The 20,334-nt window shown below is 36.7% G+C and overlaps 5 protein-coding genes across 5 annotated transcripts; 2 read left to right on the top strand and 3 right to left on the bottom strand.

Moving 5' to 3' along the window:
• The first annotated feature begins 429 nt into the window (after positions 1 to 429).
• Positions 430 to 4,910, top strand: LOC125813919 (E3 ubiquitin-protein ligase SINAT3-like). Its single transcript, XM_049493395.1, has 3 exons — positions 430 to 956; positions 3,181 to 3,567; positions 4,324 to 4,910. The coding sequence occupies exons 1-3, from the start codon at positions 756 to 758 to the stop codon at positions 4,684 to 4,686; spliced, it is 951 nt and encodes a 316-aa protein (XP_049349352.1). The 5' UTR covers positions 430 to 755; the 3' UTR covers positions 4,687 to 4,910.
• A 1,143-nt stretch (positions 4,911 to 6,053) lies between these two features.
• Positions 6,054 to 8,227, bottom strand: LOC125813807 (pentatricopeptide repeat-containing protein At3g49240, mitochondrial). The gene has a single exon (XM_049493270.1). It carries the CDS (start codon positions 8,196 to 8,198, stop codon positions 6,240 to 6,242), a length of 1,959 nt encoding a protein of 652 aa, XP_049349227.1. The 5' UTR covers positions 8,199 to 8,227; the 3' UTR covers positions 6,054 to 6,239.
• A 1,428-nt stretch (positions 8,228 to 9,655) lies between these two features.
• On the top strand, positions 9,656 to 12,537 carry LOC125813841 (40S ribosomal protein S12-like). Its single transcript, XM_049493310.1, has 4 exons — positions 9,656 to 9,800; positions 11,313 to 11,610; positions 12,022 to 12,087; positions 12,267 to 12,537. The coding sequence occupies exons 1-4, from the start codon at positions 9,793 to 9,795 to the stop codon at positions 12,324 to 12,326; spliced, it is 432 nt and encodes a 143-aa protein (XP_049349267.1). The 5' UTR covers positions 9,656 to 9,792; the 3' UTR covers positions 12,327 to 12,537.
• Positions 12,538 to 13,292: 755 nt separating this feature from the next.
• On the bottom strand, positions 13,293 to 16,636 carry LOC125813840 (mediator of RNA polymerase II transcription subunit 22a-like). The gene is made up of 3 exons (XM_049493309.1): positions 16,205 to 16,636; positions 15,517 to 15,582; positions 13,293 to 13,701 (listed from the first exon to the last, which is right to left on the bottom strand). Exons 1-3 carry the CDS (start codon positions 16,352 to 16,354, stop codon positions 13,444 to 13,446), a joined length of 474 nt encoding a protein of 157 aa, XP_049349266.1. The 5' UTR covers positions 16,355 to 16,636; the 3' UTR covers positions 13,293 to 13,443.
• A 500-nt stretch (positions 16,637 to 17,136) lies between these two features.
• On the bottom strand, positions 17,137 to 18,790 carry LOC125813839 (zinc finger transcription factor YY1). Its single transcript, XM_049493308.1, has 2 exons — positions 18,610 to 18,790; positions 17,137 to 17,840 (listed from the first exon to the last, which is right to left on the bottom strand). Exons 1-2 carry the CDS (start codon positions 18,757 to 18,759, stop codon positions 17,286 to 17,288), a joined length of 705 nt encoding a protein of 234 aa, XP_049349265.1. The 5' UTR covers positions 18,760 to 18,790; the 3' UTR covers positions 17,137 to 17,285.
• Between the last annotated feature and the right edge of the window lie 1,544 nt (positions 18,791 to 20,334).

The following is a 20,334-nucleotide window of genomic DNA, read 5'->3' as shown; positions in this document are numbered from 1 at the left end:
TTTTTCAAAAGATAATTTAATTAATTTAATATTTAAAAATTAAAATTAGAATATTCATAATGCTATAGATTGCAATTATCTTATATCAACAAGATAAAATATATATTTTAAAATTTAAATCAAAGTTTAGGTAGTTTTAATCAAAGGCAAAATACTGACCCACCTTTTATTTTTCTATCCAGCAGTTCTTAAATAAAATACTGATAAATATTTTTATTTTTTCCCCTCTTTTTTGAAGACCAAAAAACAAAAACAAAAAGCACCAAATAGGCAAATAGCTGTATTGGGAATTTCAGAACCCAAAAACAATCACATTAAAATAGCCAATAGTTTTCTGTATTAATCATTTCTATTTCAAAAAAAAAAAAAAAAAAACAGGAATTAAGAAAAATCAGTAGCCGTCAGATAAAGTATCTAACAACAAATTATGTCGGGAATTTGACGGTGATCCTCATTTCTCTAACAGAAATTTAGAGCCACCGGAGAGGAAGAAGAAGAGGGGGGTGGGGGATTTTCAGGGAGAAAAAAAGTTTGTTTGATTTGGTTCTTTCATCAGAATCCGTTGCCGATCTTTAATTTCATTTCTTTTGCTTCTTCTTCTTCTTGTTCTTGCCGTTGATATATCAAGAAATGTGAATTTTGCGATATGCGCCATTTGTGACTTGAAATTTATTGGGTGGAGAGAAAGATTGAATCTTTTTCTCTATTTGATAATTGGGTCAAAGTGGGTTGCTTTCAGATTTTGTAAAGGAGCAATGGAAATGGAGAACATTGAGTGTGTTTCGTCAACTGATGGTATTGAAGATGAAGAGATCCAGTTATCTCATAATCATAATCATCAATTTTCTTCTGCAAAACCTCATAATATTCTTCTTCCCGGACTTGCCCCTACTAGTGTACATGAATTGCTTGAATGCCCCGTTTGCACCAATTCTATGTATCCACCAATTCATCAGGTATTTTCTTTTTTGTTTGTTTGTTTGGGTTTTGTCCCTTTTCCTATTTGTGAGATTCGTTTGTTTTCGTTTTTTTCTATGTAAAGGTTGGGTTTTTATGTCTTCAATGTTAATTCTTGCTGTTCTGTTGATGGAAAATGATGTTAAATGTGTTGGAAATGGTATGTTGATCTTTCTTTGTGCTATTTTAACCTTAAAGTTAAAGTTGATTTTATTAGAATTTTCAAATGCTCTTTTTACTCTTTAGAAATATTGTAAACTTTAGATTGAGGTAGAAGCATGATAATGGGGGTTGATAGTTTTGGTTGTGGTATGCTGAGGAAGTGAGGATGATGAGTTTTTTTGGAGAATTTGAGTTGGTTTTAATCAATTTCGGAATGTTTAACGGATTGATGATCAACTTGTAACAGCTTGAGTTTTCAAAAATGACTGCAGATTATTGGATATGCTGTATACTTTTTGACTGTTGGGCGTTCGCCAAATGAAGGCCACTGTACTTAACTGTTTTGCAATCAACTTAGTTGATTTTTTTCATGAATATGAAGTGAGATGATTTATTGCTTGTTGAATAAACATATTAGCCTTATGACTTTGTTCTTTAATTTGAATCCTTCCATGAGATGGATTAATGAGAAAGATTTTGTCAGCCCCTCACACCCAAAGATGTGGGATAACAGTCAATGAATTGGGTGAAAATGATGTGAGACCAGGGTTCAAATTTTATCTGAGAAAAGAAAAATTGCTTGGTGATTTCCTCTCGGTTTAAGTCTTGGTGGCAGAGTTACTTGATAGTTATGCTAGTGGACATGGTAGGTACACGGTGGAACAGTCTAGGTGAGCAGATAATAGGTCCAAACACCACTATTATGAAAAACATAGTCTACTCTTGTTAATGTCTTAGTATAGCAGCTCTGTGGGAGAGTTACACTGTTGTAACATCTGCCAGCTGCGTAGATAGGTTAGAGTCATATTCTGCTTATTAATGCTCTTGGAATCTCATTGTCTTTGATTGAGATTTGTGCAGCCTTTTAGGCTTTTACCAATTTAGCATTGTGTAGGATCAAACTAGTGTAGTCTTAGAAGGTTGCATCAACTTGGTACTATAGCTGTTCACATATGTAGGATAGGGTTGTCAGGGAAAAGAAATGAGTCTTCTGTCGGGAATCTATGGCAAACCACATAACCCCTACCGCCTTCACCCCATTCAATGGTAAATAAATAATTACATGAAATTCCTCCTCACTGGACAAGAAAATGAGAGGCTTGAGAAGGTGGAAAAGAAACTGTATTTAAAAGTTTTGATGTGTTTGTATAACTGCAATTTACGAAGGTAAATTATGTTGTTTCACCCTGTTATCATATGTCCAAATTTTCTTGGATAAATTATAAATGCAAATGGTACTCTCGGTGAGAGTAATTCAGCTATGGTCTTCCAGGAAATATCGAATGCCACTAGGAATTGTATAAGCCGAAAATAGAAATACATCAGCATATATAGGTATCGTCTTTCTAGTTTATTTATAGGAAGCCTGTAAGTTGGTATAATCTTTGAGTATATTTCAGGTGACCTCATTGCAATTTGACATCGCTTAATACTAATTCAATAGGAACTCTATGAGCAGAAATAGGAACTCCTCAGCATATATAGGTGCTGTCTTTTTGTTTCATTTTTGTAAGCCTGTTGGTACAACCTGAGAGTATATTTCAGGCAACTCGATCGAAATTCACATTGCTTGTATCTTATAGAATAAATGCATAAAGTTTGTTTTCTGTTGAGATCAAGTCGGAAACTTGTCATGTGTAACCGCAGTTGACTAAATATCTGCCGTGGTTGAATCATAAGGAAGAAAGATGGTAGCGTAGGGTAGAGTAGATTCGCAATTTGTCTACCAAATTATCATCAATTAGTAAAAGAAGGCTTTGCTGGCTAAATCTTATAACTGCAGACTGCTTTCCTACATCATATAGAGCGGAAAGCATGTCCTTAGAGAATGCTGGGCTTGTATAACCACTAACAAATATGTGTCCTCTCCTTTCCCTAGAGCTTCATTTGTTAAAATTTGTTTTGTTATGATTCTCCTTGCTGCAAGTAAATTATTTTTCTGATGATAGTTTGTGGTGCATAAGCTGGGTGACCCGTGACAAGCGTCTATGCATTTGTTCATTTCTGTAAAATTAGAGTTCTTACAGTTGTGAAAGACTTAAAAGTTTGTTTATTTTGCAGTGTCACAATGGGCACACACTTTGTTCTACCTGCAAAACAAGGGTGCACAATCGATGTCCTACATGTAGACAAGAGCTTGGTGATATAAGGTGCTTAGCACTGGAGAAGGTTGCAGAGTCACTTGAACTGCCTTGCAAATATTTTTCTTTGGGATGCCCAGAAATATTCCCATATTACAGTAAGCTCAAGCATGAGGCACTGTGCAATTTTAGACCATACAATTGCCCATATGCTGGATCAGAATGTTCAGTGACTGGTGACATCCCTTATTTGGTTTCACATTTAAGAGATGATCACAAAGTGGATATGCACACGGGATGCACATTCAACCATCGCTACGTGAAATCAAATCCTCGAGAAGTAGAAAATGCCACATGGATGCTGACGGTAAGTCCATCAACTTTTAAATTTTTTTGAGTTCAATAATGATTCTGAGCATAGCATCATGATTCATGTGTTATATGTTTCATGCTGTTTTGGTTTATGAAAGTTCAAGTATCCTTTTATTCACCCTAACAATCAGGATGCTAAGAAATAGACCTATAAAAGTTCTGTGGATGAATTATTGACATGGGAGAATGTGGATAACCAAATTATACCATGACCATTTCTTAAGGCTTTGGGAATACCCTGTATTATCTTGTTCTCTCTTTCTGCAATATTTTCTCTCATGTTTTCTTTGATAGGTAGATCCTTTCCTAGAGATTCTCTTAAGGAATACATTGGACAGTATTATATCATTCTGTTGAAGGTCACACGTCTCTCATTTATTGGATATTGAGTTTCTGAATATCAACGAAGGAAGAAAGGCATCCTTATGATGGTCTTCAAATAAAGAAAAATGACATCCTTATGATGATCTTCAAATTTAAAAAAATGGCCTGCATGATGTCAAAGGAGATGTACTGTAGCATTTTACTTTTATAAATACAGATTATGTTACCAATTTCAAAAAAAAACTTTTATATATACAGATACAAGATAGATAGGGATGAATTTTAAGGCATGACATGTTTTAATTTCTGCCTAGACATCTTGTGGTTGCCTGCATTCTGCATAATGTCATTTTCTCTCTTCTTATATATACATGTTGACATATCCGAGTTCATTCTCATTGACCAACCCTTGTTACTCCTTCCTCAGGTCTTCCATTGTTTTGGACAGTATTTCTGTCTCCACTTTGAGGCATTCCAGCTTGGTATGGCCCCTGTTTATATGGCATTTCTACGATTTATGGGTGATGAGTCGGAGGCACGCAATTACAGCTATAGTCTCGAAGTAGGAGGAAATGGTAGAAAGCTCATATGGGAGGGAACACCAAGAAGTGTTCGAGATAGCCACCGCAAGGTCAGGGACAGTCATGATGGTCTAATAATCCAACGTAACATGGCACTTTTCTTTTCTGGAGGGGATCGAAAGGAGCTAAAACTTCGAGTTACTGGAAGGATATGGAAAGAACAGCAAAATCCAGAAGGTGGAGTGTGCATACCAAATCTGTGTAGCTAATTTATTTCTCGGAGTGATTGTTTTTTTTTTTTTCCTTTTTCCTTTACTTTTCCCTCCCCTATTTTTTCCTGTGGATGTATGTGCCTGTGACAGTGGGTGTAAAGAGACAGGACAGCAATCTGTTTGTACCCTCGGAACTTCATGCTCTGCCCAGCTACATATCATTGTCCCTGAAGATTTAGTCGTATCAATTGTTAATAACCATCTTACAACTCCTTGTGTTGTAGCATCGTCTGAATTCTTGAATAATTCATGACATTAGAAGAAATCTTGATCATTAGAAACTTGTGTTGTAGTGTCATCACAATTCTTGAATAATTCATGACATTAGAAGAAATCTCGATCATTAGAATGACCAGTCTATCTCCTAACGGCAGTGGTAAAAGAGACTAATAATAAACGAAATGTTAAAAAATCTGCCAGAGTGCCAACTACAATAATGTAGGTAATAGAAACCAAATAATTCAAAGATGAACCTAATGCAGTAATGCACAACTCCTCCATGAAAAGAGCCAACCCCAGAACCTGTTCACAATGAAATGATATTGGGGAGAACTACCCAGATTCACTTAATTTTAGAAGTTCTTGATCAGTACAATGGGACAACAATAGAGGAGGACAGACAAAATTGGAGAAGACATAGTAAGGGCAGTTTTACGGTGAACTCTGGCATACACATATCTTAATCATGCTTGTCAACAGTTCCATATATGGAGCTGGAGAGCAGTCTGGAAAGTGAAAAAAAAAAGACCCTAAGATGGCTTGTTTTGTGTGGTTGGTTGTCATAGATGCCGGCCTAACACAAGATAACTTAAAGAGAACAAGAAGGCATTTGTGTTCAAGGTAGCTATCTTTGTGGGAAGGAGTGAAAGTGGCAACCATTTATTTATACAGTGTGAGGTTACCAGATTCCTATGGCAACTATTCCCGAGTATGAGAGATTTGCCATGGATCATGGCCAAGAATACAGGGAAGCTGCTTGCTTGTCGGAACTTTGTCTGGAGGACTAGTCAGACCAAAAAGGAACCAGCACTTTTGATGTAATTAAGATGTTGATTAAGTGTTAGATATCATACAATACCTGTAGAAGCTATGACTTCTGATGCTTTTGTAAAGATGGCCTAGTGCAGCTTTTGTGCTACACACACACAATGTCTTACCATACTAAAATTAAGTGTATCCACTGTGAGCCTAGATGGGAAGCTAATGCTTCATATGATTCTTCAACTACATGAATACTTTGATTAAAAAATATTGAAATACATTAATAACGCTATAATACAGGTTTCACAGTACATTCACAAAATAACTTCGGTACTAATGTACTAGTGAAACAAGAAATGAGACGAGTTAGATTACACCAGAGATATTGCTGCATTGCAAATTGTTACTCACCATTTACTTAAAGATGATCAAAAAAATCATTTCATTTCATTTCCATCTAAATTACAAACAATTTTCCGCTAGTAATTTATCATAAGAGGATTATAGTTCGTGCTTGCAAGTGTGGCAGACTGAAAAGAAACCTACTATTTTATCATTCTGCTACCTGATCAAAGTGCACCATCACTTCTAGCTTCTGTAGCAACCAGGTTCTCAGCTTCTGCACCCTCCCCAGTAGAACTAGCCTCTGCAACAGTTTCTTGAACACTCACCTCCTCTTGTTTGTCATCATCATTGATGCTGGAAGCCTCACCAGCAATTGTTGACTGCTCTTCAGGCACCTTATTTCCAAACAATTTAGGACTATTTATCAAAGAGGAAACAGCAGCTCTTGCACTGGCCTTCGCTTTTTCGGCTGCTTCAACCTCCCTGTCTGCGGCTTCTTTCTTCTCCCTTTCGATATCATCCATAAGCTTGGTCAACTCCTCATCTCTACCTTCCTTCGCCAAGGCTTCTCGAACAAACTCTTGCAACTCATCAGAGAAATCAGCTGGATCCTCCCTCAACATTCTATCCACAATCTTAAGCACCTCATCATGCTGCCCAATATCAAACAATGCATTCATCATAAACTTGTAGCTATCATCATTCATCCTGAGCTTTCCCATCATCAGATCAAAAAATGATTTTGCTTCATCAACTTTACCAACTTTGACCAAACCATCAACCAACCTATCATAAACCCCAAGATTAGGCCTCAATTTAGAATCCACCATGGTCTTAAAATACGCAGCAGCGTCATCAGGCCTACTTTCTTTAAAGCAAGTATCCATCAACAAAACAAACGTGAACTCATCAGGGCTGACCCCCTTTTCGCCCATATCCTTGTAGAGCTCCTCGGCCTCACCCAACAAGTCATGTTTGCACAACTGCTCAATCAGATTATTGTAAGACAATGTGTCTGGTCTACACCTCTTCTCTCCCATGCTGTTAAATACATTGATTGCGTCTTTGAACCTTCCCAATGCACAATAACCATCCACCATTACATTATAGCTACCCAAATTCACGGTCAATCTTTTTGGAGGATCGTGCTCATTCAGCATCCTATCAAATAGCTTTAATGCCTCATCGAACTTTCCGTTCTTGCTTAAAGCATCTAGAATATAGTTGAATGCCACAGCACTCATCTTAATCTTAGAATTCTCACCCACAGCTTCCTCATAACACTCCATAGCCTCCTGCTCCATTCCCCTCAAGAAATAACCTTTCATTAAGCTCCCATAAATCACTCCATCCGAAACACTTCCTCCCAATTTCTCCTTCAATTCTTCATAAAGCTCGAAAACTGCATCTGGGTTCGAACCCTTAGCTTGTCCAGACATCAAATAACTATACACAATCGGGTCAGCACTAAACCCCTTGGACAACATTTCCTCCTTCAACTCCATCGCCCTATCAATCTTGTTATTATCAACAAGCCCTTTAATAAGTATCCGATATGTAGTCGGAGAAGGGTTAAATGGTGCATTATTGATGAGCTGCTTGTAATGTTCCATAGCCATATCCGTTTTCCGGCAATCCATAAAAGCCGTGAGGAGCAAATTATGTGTGACAATATTAGCCCCGATACCAGCCTGAGTGATGAATCGGTGAAGAGAAAGTAGATCAGAATATCTCGACTGCCTGAGTTGCGCAGCCATAACAGCGTTACAAGTAAAGATAGTAGGGCGGCAATTAGAGTAAACAGAGTGCCGCGTGTACAAAGCAGCTTCATCCAAATCATTCTCACGAATCAGTTTAAGAATCCGATTATGGAGATTAAGTCTATTACCGGATAGTACAGAAACAGTTTCGGGGATCTTCGGTGCATTTGGGTTATTAGTGGAGCTAGGGTTTTGAGGTGTAGTGGGACGAGGTTGATGTTGCTGACGAAGGGAGGATAAAGGGGGTTCAATACGGAGGCGGCGTTTGCGTTTACGGCGTTCAGCGGCAGCTTCTTCTGGAGTGGCAAATGAGAGGAGACGGAGGGAAATGAAGGAAGGTGGTGGTTGAGGGCGGCGGAGATAATGGGGTTTAGCTAGGGTTCTGAGGTGATGGGTGAAAAAAGTGTGCTTGGAGAGAGCCATCTCGATTGGTCGGTCCCTTGCGAAAATGGAGGATTTAGGGTTCTGCCAGGGTTTATCAGTGGCAAAGGGATTGGAGAAGACGGAGAATAGATTCTAGAAAAGTGTTAAACGGGCCGGGTTTTCCTTAGCTAAAATGATCCAACATCATCTACAAAAGCGCAGATAGGACTATTGTAACTTTGTAAGTACTGGTAAAAATGAAAAATTGAATCAATTTAGTAACTTTTTAATTATTAAAAATTAAATCAAACTAAATGTAATACCAAACGAAAATTGATTTTATTACTTTCTCTATCTCATTTTATGTGGCACCATTTCCTTATTAGTTCATCCCAAGAAAAAATAGTACTGATCATTTTACTATCATTAGAAATAATGTAACTTTAAAATTAGATCACAAATTTTTTTAAAAAAATAATTCTTAAATATCATGTCAAATGATGTCACATCAAAATAAGGCAGGGTATTAATTTGGATGAGGTTTTAACCAAACTGTGAACATATTATATCATTCAACTTTAATTCCAAAAGGTTTCATATCTAAACATACTATTCGGTTTGGGTTTTTCGATTTTTGGTTTTGAAGAAGTGTAATTCAATCCAAACTGAAATTAATTTGGTTTGATTTGGTTTTTCTCTTTTCAGTTTGGTTATTCGATTATGCCAATAATTAGAAACATAATCAAAGTTACATTCGCAATTTGAAAAAATAATATACATATATACAAGGAGGAGTAATAATATTGAATCTCTTAAATATACTTTCTAATATAAATTACAAGTAAAAAGTAAAACACAATACTTAAAAGTATATCAATTATAGATGTTCAAACATAAAATATAAACTAAATAAAATAACTAAAAAGGGACAAAAGTGATTAACTCCAAGTTATAGTTGTTCAAATTGATTTTATTTTTTGAAATCCAAAATCAAACAAAATAAATCACTAATTCAAAACTAAACCAAAAAACCAATCCAAATTAGAAAATGCATCAACTAGGGGAGCAATGAGTGAATTATCCCAACGAAAAAAAGTACAGTATAAGTGTATCGCAAAAAGGCAATTCAATAATTAGAAATGCATCAATTTATTTATCAGAGAAAGAAAAAAATAAATCATAAAAAGGGTAGTATAGTAATTAGACTGCCACTGTTTTAGGGTTCATATAAATCTTCATCTTGCCCTATTCACTCAATAACAATTCCCCATTACTAAAGTTCTTGACATCTACATTTTTTTTTTGAGGTGACCCCTTTTTACCATTACTTAACTGGCAAAAAGGAACAATGTTTATACTTCAAGATTCATGTTTGATATAATTCTTTGTTACTTTTATTGCATAATATTTTATTGGGTATTTTCATACTTTGATTGATGCACATTTATCATGTCTTCGATTTGAACTTAATATTAAGATTATTTTGAAATATATATTAAAGATGTAGTCTTTGTTAAAGCTGTATATGCACGGTATATTTGGGATGAGGGTTTATGGAGTCTATTGTTGATTCTATTTACCTAACTAAGTTCCGTGTCTTACTTTTGAGAGGAACAGGTAGTAGAGTTTTTGGTATACCAATATTGCTGGAAAAATGTCAGGGTAAGTGGAATTTAGTTAACTTTATTGTCAAATTCAGTTTGTTTACTTGATTGTAAGTGTTGCAGTCGATGTCGTTTTCGTTTGTAATGATCTGGAGACCAGTATTTTGATCAGCTTTATCAGTAGTTTTTGCAACTTGGTGTGGATTATGTTTGTATGTGTGTAGTAGTCCGTGTTATTCGAGTGCTATTTGAACTATTCTTTTACAATTATGTTCCTATGTTTGCGAGGAGTCTTTAGTTTGGTTAGAGATTTGTATGCCAATGTAGGGAATAAATGTGCTGTTTAGTGAATCTCTTGTTTCAGGGAGTTCGTTACAAATTATTGAGTAGTAGAATGAACTGGGTCCAAATATAGTGGAATTGATATATTGGGATAGATGATTGATTGTAGTACACAAGACTTTGTACAATTGTTTCGTGTTTTGAAATGTCAGTAAACAAGAAAAAGAGTGTTGACCTTATTACTTTGTAGATGTTTCTATAAGAGCTTCAGAAGAACCCATTTAGCAGAACCACATAGGACTTTGCTGCTTTGCTAGTTAATTGCTTGAAGCAGAACTAAATACCACTTGCCTGATGACGCTTACGAAAAACCAAAAACATGCTATCACTACCTCAAATACAGAAGTGAAAGATATAGAAAGTCTTTTATCCATAGGTCGACCCTGAAATGAATGATTAGTGATGTGGATAGACAAGAGTGTTATTTTTCACAATATTTGTCCTAGAGAAAATGGACTGATGTTGGGGTTTCATTTTTATGGCAAAGTAGCGAGTTTGGTGAAATGTTTTATTTGTTGAAGTATGTAAGATGAAAAGTGAGGTCCTTTTTCAGTGAACAAATGGATAATTTGTGTAGGAACCTATCACGTATTGATAGTGACTTGAGATGGTCATCAATTCTCCGGGAAATTCTTTTGTTTCTTTGTCCTTTACCTTTCTTGATCTCCCTCCGTATCATCTCTTTATCGGTCTCCTTCTTGGTTTTACATGAATATCATGAGATTGCCCTCCATCTTTTTATGAAGTAGATGTAAAATTTAAACAGGAAATAGAATGGCTCACCACGACAGCTTTAATTTATATGGAGCAGCACTCCGTTCCTTGTTTCCAGAAAATTATACAATGAGCCATAGATAACAGTCCTCACCTGGTATCAGACATTTTATGTGTCATATAAACATTTTAGTTTAGTTCAAAATTTTGAGAATCAGCTTATGTCTTGGAACTTCAAATCAATGGGGGGTATTTCTATTCCCTGGCAAACCATTCATTGGACTTGGTATCCTAAGTAAAGCTGTCTCCCAAGTTTCATTGAATGTGGCACTTAATGGTTAGGGATATCCCTTTCAGTTTGCCTTTGCTGAAAACTGGACTTTGTTTTTCTGTTTTCCATTATTCATGCCACATTTGATACTGATCTGTGCTTAATTAATTATGTTTTTTTAGTTTTTTACTACCTTAAACTTTTGCCCGAGGGTTCTCTGCTTAATATCTCCTTCGACTGTAGAGAGGATGTTGCTGTTGTTGCTGCTGTTGCCGAGGCTCCTGCACCAGCACTTGGAGAGCCCATGGACATCATGACTGCTTTGCAGCTGGTGCTGAGGAAGTCTAGAGCTCATGGAGGCCTCTCTCGGGGACTACATGAAGGTGCAAAGGTGATTGAGAAGCATGCTGCACAACTTTGTGTGTTAGCAGAGGACTGTGACCAGCCAGATTATGTCAAATTGGTCAAAGCACTCTGTGCTGATCACAATGTCAGTTTGATTACGGTCCCGAATGCAAAAATTCTTGGCGAATGGGCTGGTGTAAGTTTATTTGTGGTTGCTACTTGCTACTTGCTACTTTTTAGCTCCAAGGCTCTCCCAGTTTTACTGTCTGCCACTCTTACCTTCTAATTTTGAAAATGAACTGGAGTGTGTGTTGTTATGAAGGTGCGCCTTACCAATAAACCTACTGATTGTCTAGTGGTACGACCACAACACGTGATATTGTGTGGGTTAGGCACATGCCTTGCTGAGACAAAAGCTTGTTATTCACTGAGTTTTGAACTGTGCTATTAGTCCGGGGTTTTGCCGGTTATTAAAATAATAGACCCATTTGTCCTTTTAAGGGAGGTGGTGATAACTATTTACTTCCTGACTTCTCTTGATGTCCATTTTCATCATTGGAGTACAATTTTTTTTTTTCAATTCTTATTTTTGGGGATCTGTTTGCAGTTGTGTAAGATCGATTCTGAAGGGAAAGCAAGGAAGGTGACCGGCTGCGGCTGTGTTGTTGTGAAGGTATATCCATGAACTGCTGCATATCATAATCTCTTTCTCGCATGCATATATATAATTTGGTTATATCTTCCTGCAATTATAGGAAATATTTCTTGAAAATGCTGAAATATGAATAGAACCTGATAAGTTGTGAAAAGAGAAGATTTTCCATCATAGTTGATCTTGTGATCGTTTTGCAGGATTATGGAGAAGAGACTGAGGGTCTGCATATTGTCCAAGAGTATGTGAAGTCCCATTAAATTCGCGGTGCATATGAAGACCTCTTCCCTCCCTACCAAAATGATAATCCGGAAGACAGTAGTTCTGCAGTTGATTTTCAGTTTTTAAGATTAGGTTGAAACTCTCAAGCCTAGCGTCCTTCAAGTTTTGTTTTCTCATCTGAAAAGAATATTGATTTACTAGTCAGAAATCGGAAACTCTCTCTGGTTTACTTGTGACGTTCTTTACTTTGATGACTAAAAGATAATCTTCAAAAAAAATTTAGCTATGTATGTATAAAATAATTTATACTCAAAAGTGCAATTAAATTGGATAATGCAGGTTTTATTTTAGGTTGCTATGAAAAGTCTGAAAATTTTCTACCCCTACCCTAATATACATCTATTTGAAAATGCTACATCTGTTTTACTCCAAAACTTTGCTGGCCAAGAAATCAATAGATCTTAAATCAAACAAGAGTATTTTTGTACTTCTTTACCTAAAAGACTCTCATGTGATTTCATGCTCGACTTTAGTTGGCCAAATAATCCTTCAAATCAGAGACACCCTCAAAAGCCTTTGGACAAACAGTTCTTCTCAGCTTGCTTAGCATCAATCTTCTCAAAATTTACCTTACTAACATAAACGTTTGTTGAGGTAGAAATAACATAAAGTCCGATAGGCACGTCTTAAACGAATTCCTATTAAGCTCAAAAGGTCGAGTAACAAGTAAGCAACCTGGCAAAAAGTTGTTGCAAGAACACAATATTTTCCAACTTGAATCTTCCAATAAGGATAATCAACACCGTGCCTGGTGTGATACTATCACACCACGTATATGATAAGCTATAGAGTAAAATCTTTAAAATAGCAGTCAAATTTGAAGTATGGTACCTCCACTATAATTGGTGTTCCATATTTTTCTTAGCTAGAATGCAGTTGATTTGTTATAACAAATACTGTCTTAATGAGGTTTGCTTCACTTGTAGAAGGCCTGGTAGTAGTAATAGTCAGTTGGGACTAATTTGGATTTCTGATCATTAGATTGTTTGTCCAGTAACCTCATAGTATGTATTACCTTCAAGGTAGACAAATATAATTAGCAAGAGGAGGGAGAGGGAAAACCAATGGGAAAGAAAAAAACGATTGTAGCCATGTTTAGGGCATTGTTTCTTGGCTGTAAGAAGGCAGACTACTGGTTCTTTCTGCAGAAGAATAATAGTGCGACTCAAGCTCCTTAAGGCTAGCAGCTGCCTCCTCTCCAATTCTGGATAACATGCATTCTGTTTTCTCAGCCTGTTTGGTAAATTCTTCTGTTCTCTGCTCCACATGATCATTTAGAGATGCAAATCCTGAAAACATAGCTGTTTGCTTCAACTCCGACACCAACTTAAGCAGTGAATCAGCTGCGTGGACCTGTTGTTCATTGCATCCAATATATTATATTAGATGATAGGGAGAATAGTTGTATCTGAAAATTTAAGAGGCAAGCACAATTGAATAGCTTAAGATCTCTGCACTTTAGTGAAAGTCTTTGCATTAGTTCAAAAAGGAAATGACAACAAGTCTTGCTTATAGCAGGCAACACAACAAGCTATGTTAAGGATAGTAGATGACTAGCACTCACAAGAAGGCACTGAAGCTATGAGAAGAGGCAAAGAGAGGATCACACTTATAGCCTAAAGGAAAAACTTACGTTCTATGTCAGTTTGATAAATCAAGTATCTACGATATAAAAAGAAGTGGATAATGAGTAAAAATCACCATAAATTATAGAACGACTTTAAAATGGTGATGACCTTTGCTTCCACTGTTCAGTCATATTTCAATTAGAAAAAAAGAAGGGAAAAGGGTCAAAAATACCCTTCAACTTTGGTTTATTGTTTGACTTTACCCTCGCCGTTAAAATGAAGTTAAATTTACCCTCACCGTTACTAATTTCACCAAAATTACCCCTCAAATGGATGGAAAGCCCCAAATCAACTAAAATTACCCAATTTTGATTAAAACGACCCGATTTCTCTTTTAATCTGAACCCGACCCACGAATTCATACCAAATTAAAACCCTAAATCCATTTCTCTAATCTTCCTCTCCTTCCTCAGTTGAAATACCCTATTATAGAGGCAAAAAAGCTCAACTACAATATCATTCTCCTTCTCCTCACAAGGTAAGTCATTTTCTATTGAGTTAATTTCATTTTATTATGCTAATGGATATTTAACAATGAAAGCTGCTAGCATATCACATTAGCGGGTAATTGAAAATAAATAATTTGTAATTTCGATTGGTAATTTTAGAGAAACTTTTGTGTTTTTTTCATTTCAGAAATAGAGTTGATTGATCAATGATGAAGATCGAGGTGGGAAAATCGACTATTGTGTAGCTAGTGACTGAGACGCCGCAGCTGAGGCTGTGGAACTCTGTGGGAAAATCAACGATGGTGTAGCCGGTGACGGAGACTCCGCAACTGAGGTTGTGGAACTCTAATGTGGATTTGGTGGTGCCTAATTTCCACACACCAGTGTTTGTTTCTATAGGCCAACAAGATCCCCTACATTTTTTTGACCGAAAGGTGCTTAAGGAGGTATTAAGCAAAGCTCTACTGCTGTTTTATCCGATGGGTGAGAGGCTGTGCAGGGACGAAGATGGCCATATTGAGATTGATGGTAAGGGCCAAGGTGTGCTGTTTTGCAGAAGTTGAGTGATGGTGTGGTGGATGATTTTGGTGATTTTGCACCGACGTTAGAGCTTCGAGGCTTATTCCGGCAGTTGATTACTCAGAAGGAATGCAGTCTTATGCTCTCTTAGTGTAATGGGTAAAAGAGATTGGGTTTTAGGTTAGAGGGGTCGGGGCATTGGGTTTAAAATGGGGAATGAGTCTTTTTTTAAAATTCGGGTTAATTTGGGTCAATTTTGGGGATTCTGTCCATTTGAGGGGTAATTTTGGTGAAATTAGTAACGGTGAGGGTAAATTTAACTTCATTTTAACGGTGAGGGTAAAGTCAAACAATAAACCAAAGTTGAGGGGTATTTTTGACCCTTTTCCCAAAAAAGAAAGAGTAAAAGACAGTTTTTGCACTACGAGTTCAGGTCAGAGAAACTTTTCATACATGAATACTGTCGATTTGCAAATACGAAATGTATACCATTCATATGCACATTCTATCTAATTTGAGATGAACATCTAATTGAACACCAGAGCTATGTATAAGTAGAAAAAAAAACTCACCATCCTAGATGCACGCATCTCCATCATAAATGCTTCTTGCGAATTTCGCACTGGTGGATCATTGACCTATTATAAACAGTTGTCAACAAGTGGAGACAAATACATTACCTATCTGCAAGAACATAAGTAAATATATCTCCTAGTTTCATTGTAACAGTTCGAATCTAGCATAATGGACTTTACAGCTAAAATGGAACAAATGAGTAGCAAAAGAGGTGTTCGAGACAAAAAAAAATTACACTTTTTCCCTTTTCAACAAATCATGTCATCTCAAAGTTCAATTCATCAATTGTCGGCGTTCCTTGTAGAAGTAAGTTAATATATGATAATATAGCAAATTTCAAAAGCTCTTTGAAACATTTGAATTTCGTTCCTGAATTATCTCCACACATTAGAGATGTCAACAGTGATTCCTACAATCAATAATTGGACAAAGATACATTGGTATGTGCTTAGTCTCAAAAATCCTGCAAGATTTTGAATTGCCCTATAACCAGACCCAAACCACCACAACTTCAAGGCAGATTTATCACTTTAATCACTACAATTGCACAGAAAAATTTAAAACTTTGAGCACTCCTAGTTCTACAGCCAAGCTTTTCGCCCCCCAAAAAAAAATCAGAACTATAAATTTAATGGGCGATCTGTATTTAGTACTGGGTAGAAGGTGAAGGAAATGGGGGCATACCCGTGCAGCGTTAACAATGAAGCCATAATTGTCAACAATATTCCCAATATCAGCATCCACCCTCTGCAGTAAGCTCTTCTGCTTTTGAGCTGCGGCGGCGGCCGCGGCGGCAGTTGGTCCGCCTCCTCCAACATTTGCTCCTTTATTCATTGTAGGTTGAAACCTAACTTCCTTTTCTTATTTTTATCAAATAACTGCAATAGTCAAATTAACAGGAGATCAAGTGAATAGAAAGAACACAGATTCAAATTAATTCATGCTATCCAAAATTTGACTTCAAAAAAGCATTAAATCTTACCTTCTGCCTGAAATTTAAAATAGTGGCATATAAATAGGAATTTGCGGGTTCAAATATAAACACACATCATTTTATATTATGATGATTTGATGCCATTATGTATAATTATTTTTATTTTATTTTTGTTTATTATTTTATTCGAACATTTTTTTTTTCTTTCATATAGATTAGTGTGTGATATTTTCAAATTGTTGATATATGATATTATAAACTAGGGAAAACATATAGTTTATCCAACATTGTTTTTATCAAAATGATAGAGTACAATACTATATAACATAATATATGATAGATCAGGAAACGATATGTATGAATGAATCATCCAAATAGTTATTGAAGGTAAGTAAGATTACTTGTGACATTAGGTGCAACTTCAAAACTAATTCGTGACCATCTTCAAATGTAAAATTGAAATTCCATTTAATTGTCCTTTATAGATATTGTTAGAATTAGAATTATATATAACAAATTATGGATCTCAAGTCCTCGATATGGTCAAATTTATACATAATAATTAGAGATCTCAGTTTGTTTTTATGAAATAAAAATGAATAAGAAGCTCACAGTGTTATGCAAAGCTCCATGTTCCATGGTACTATGCTGAGAGACAACTAGAGAGGGTGGGGAACTGGGGTTTAGGAAACAGCTAAAACCTCATGCTTTTCATAAAACACAAAAAGGCATTAATAAGCAAAGTCCAATCCCATTTTCTAGACAGTGACAACCATTTATCCCAAAACATACTACTACTTAACTACCTATGAGTATGTATGAAATATAAGCCTAGTCATCTTCTTCAGTCTCTTCATCGTCGTCATCGTTTTCACCATACCTCCATCCATCCCCAACATCATCTCGCTCCTCTTCTGTTTCTTCACTATCTTCTTCATTGAAGTTCTCTTCTTTAATCGGCCAAGGTTTCTTCGATATACTTAGATTGACTTGAGCAGCACTAGATGAGCTTTTGCGTGCAACTTTTAAAGGTGGCTGCTTTAAGCTTGGTTTTGGTCTGCTCTGTTTCTGAATTCTTCCGTTTCCACGTCTTGCAGCATATGCATCCTGATCACTGCCTTCATCCATCTCATTGTCAGCAGTGGATTGAACATTTCTCGCATTCTCCTCTGGGAAATGACCAGGGTGCATGTTCCTTAAATGAAGATTCAGCTTGTATTCATGGATGTAAGATTTGTCACAACCTTCGTATGGACAGCTATAAGGGCGGTCGGATGATGATGAGCCATAAGCTGCTGAAGAAGATTTCGGAGTCTTCACTGGCTTCTCCACAGGCGGGGTATACTTTGGTGCATGTGTATGTGCATGTGCATCTGGTGTGTTGTTCTACATAATGAAAAGATTTAAATTGTAATCAAATCCAGCTTCAAGTGCTACGTTACAAGATGAAAAGCAAGGTGCATCCACATGTGACATATCTACAGGAAACTATTAGCTTAAACATCTAGTAAATCATTAGAGGAAACTGTCAACACAAACATCAAAAAGTGATCAATTTAGTGATGAAGTGATACAAGATATTAATCCCTGCATAACTACTGTCTTTTCTGCAAAGTTCTGGTTATGAAGTCAACTTCTATTCTATGCAGTATACTTAAAGTGACATAAAGCCAACCATTAACAGGATGATAAAAATTCTATCCACACATTTATATTGAGGACAAGATTACACATTGAATAGCATCTTTTTCCTTTAAACATCTTTGACGAGGAAATGAAGGGGGAACATGGGGCAGTGAAGGGTAATGGGTAATATGCAACGTAAAAAAATACTAATAAGGAGATCTAACAGAGCTCCTCCAGCATATTGGAATTTATGGGCAAAGAAAATCTTAAAGATAAATATATTCAAAGAAAGTATATACATGTGCATGTGAAATCAAAGTTCAGTCTGGTTTACAAAGAGGAATTGGCCCAAATAATGTTTAAGAATCCAAAGTTGGGAAGACACAGCAAGTGATTATTGATGAAATATTTAGGACATAAAATATTTAGGACATATAACACCTTGTTTGTGATCAAAGATAGAAAAAGTTCATAAAGTCTGTATTAGTATATCATGGTCAAGATAAGGACGATAGAGCAAATTACAAACCTTCTGGTGAGTAGATGAAATATGATTTTTAAGTTTGTACTCATGTGCATATCGCTTTCCACATTCTGGATACGGGCAGATATGATAGTTCTCCTGGGAGTGTGTTTTCATGTGTGATCTTAAGTTAAAATCCAGTGAGAATGCCTGCATTGATTTCAAAAGGAATCTGTGAAATTGAAGCACAATAAGAAGCAGAAGCCGTCATAAAAACATAATACATACAAGCATGTCTGTGTTCCATGACATTTATCCCGAACAGAACAAGAAACAAGATAGAATTCCTATGGATACAGTAACAGAAAGTATTTGGGAACATTTTTTTGATGGCCAAGAAATCCCGAGGGCCACCTGGCGCGCAGTTTAAAACTTAGTGGATAATAGGCCCATACTCTACCCCTCTCCATTTAAATAACAAGCTTTTATCAAATTATCTACGACTGGATTCAAACTCAGGATGTGGGCCCAATTCACACTACAAGTGTCGCTCTCTTATCACTAAACCAAAGCCCTGAGCCAGAAATAATTTGGAAACATAAATACGGGTTATACAAACACTTCTATTTTTTTTTGTTTCTTGTCCCTTCCTTTTTTTTTCTTTGTTTTATTCTTTTGGTGTTGTGGGACAAAGAGGCCCATCATAGGGTGCCTGGTGAGAAGCAAACCTTGCACCTTTTGCATAAAAGAAAGTTTCCATTTTGTTTTTGTATTTTGGGGTTTCTTCTCTTTATTTTATTATTGCCCTTCTCTTTTATTCTTTTGGCACAGGCTACTCACTCCCCAATCAGTCATGGAGTTACCAGGAAAGTGCACAATCGCACAAACTGTATTTCTTCTTCACGCAATTACTATGTTTCAATGTATGTGAACCTATTTGACTGGGCACAAAATTAAAGAAATAAATGGAAACTTTGGAACTCGTGGTCTTAAACAAGCAATAACATTTGTATGGTTATTTAACATAACTCTGCCAAGAGAGACTGCTTTACGTTTGATCCTATGTACCCATAGAAAGGAAGCTATAAGTAATGCAACTATGAATCTCATGGATTCTTCCACATCAGAAACCCTCTCCAATCGACACCAATCACCACACACCCCTCCTGTTGTCCCCCCCACCCACTAGTTCCTCCAATTCCCCACTCCAATGTCTTTCCCCAGACCTGCTGTCGGTGACGGTGGTGGCATGGAGATTATCCCTGACTGAATGAATTCTACTACGTCCATGTGTGCAGCTGCTAGGGAATAAAGGGTGGTGTCACATGGTGGTTTTAAAGCTGAGGAAATGGCATAAAACTGCAAGAGGTGAAGGTTGGGAGGCGTGTATGGTGTGGCGGCAGTGAAAATGGATTGTGTGACTGAGAGTGAATGCATAGTATGTGCACTGCAAGTGTTCGTGTAAACGTTTTTGTGTCTGGAGATTCCACAGTTCATGGAAGGAAACTGGTTATTTTGTTCTTTTTAGGTGGGGTTTGGTGGTTGTGGGTGTGGGTGTGGGTGTGGTTTCAGAAGACAGGAAGGAATTTTTGGTAGCTGTTTACATGATGATGAGTCGCTAAGGATGAAGGTGAGGGAGGTGATTTCAGAGGTTGAAGGTGATTCTTGGAGTGGTGATTTGAAGGTGCACTGGTGGAGCAATGGTGGAAGGAGGAGAAGGGTGGAGGCTGCAGAAGGAGAAGGTGGTGGAAGCAATGGTGGAAGGGTGGTGGCAGCAATGGAGAGAAAAAT

The sequence above is a fragment of the Solanum verrucosum genome, unplaced genomic scaffold (genome assembly GCF_900185275.1).
Source record: "Solanum verrucosum unplaced genomic scaffold, falcon-dt-bn FXZP01000205.1, whole genome shotgun sequence".
Taxonomy (NCBI): domain Eukaryota; kingdom Viridiplantae; phylum Streptophyta; class Magnoliopsida; order Solanales; family Solanaceae; genus Solanum; species Solanum verrucosum.
This window is presented reverse-complemented; position numbering and strand designations above follow the sequence as displayed.

What these genes read in the sequence shown, in the direction of transcription:
- LOC125813839 (XM_049493308.1), bottom strand. Translation starts at nt 18,759, where the DNA reads ATGCAGGCATTCTCACTGGATTTTAACTTAAGATCACACATGAAAACA. An exon ending in TTTCATCTACTCACCAGAAG is followed by an intron (nt 17,841 to 18,609) that starts GTTTGTAATTTG and finishes TTCATTATGTAG; the next exon opens with AACAACACACCAGATGCACA.
- LOC125813807 (XM_049493270.1), bottom strand. Translation starts at nt 8,198, where the DNA reads ATGGCTCTCTCCAAGCACACTTTTTTCACCCATCACCTCAGAACCCTA.
- LOC125813840 (XM_049493309.1), bottom strand. Translation starts at nt 16,354, where the DNA reads ATGAATAAAGGAGCAAATGTTGGAGGAGGCGGACCAACTGCCGCCGCG. An exon ending in TCATTGTTAACGCTGCACGG is followed by an intron (nt 15,583 to 16,204) that starts GTATGCCCCCAT and finishes TGTTTATAATAG; the next exon opens with GTCAATGATCCACCAGTGCG. An exon ending in AGATGCGTGCATCTAGGATG is followed by an intron (nt 13,702 to 15,516) that starts GTGAGTTTTTTT and finishes AATGAACAACAG; the next exon opens with GTCCACGCAGCTGATTCACT.
- LOC125813919 (XM_049493395.1), top strand. Translation starts at nt 756, where the DNA reads ATGGAAATGGAGAACATTGAGTGTGTTTCGTCAACTGATGGTATTGAA. An exon ending in TGTATCCACCAATTCATCAG is followed by an intron (nt 957 to 3,180) that starts GTATTTTCTTTT and finishes TTTATTTTGCAG; the next exon opens with TGTCACAATGGGCACACACT. An exon ending in ATGCCACATGGATGCTGACG is followed by an intron (nt 3,568 to 4,323) that starts GTAAGTCCATCA and finishes CTCCTTCCTCAG; the next exon opens with GTCTTCCATTGTTTTGGACA.
- LOC125813841 (XM_049493310.1), top strand. An exon ending in TTCTTGGCGAATGGGCTGGT is followed by an intron (nt 11,611 to 12,021) that starts GTAAGTTTATTT and finishes ATCTGTTTGCAG; the next exon opens with TTGTGTAAGATCGATTCTGA. An exon ending in GCGGCTGTGTTGTTGTGAAG is followed by an intron (nt 12,088 to 12,266) that starts GTATATCCATGA and finishes ATCGTTTTGCAG; the next exon opens with GATTATGGAGAAGAGACTGA.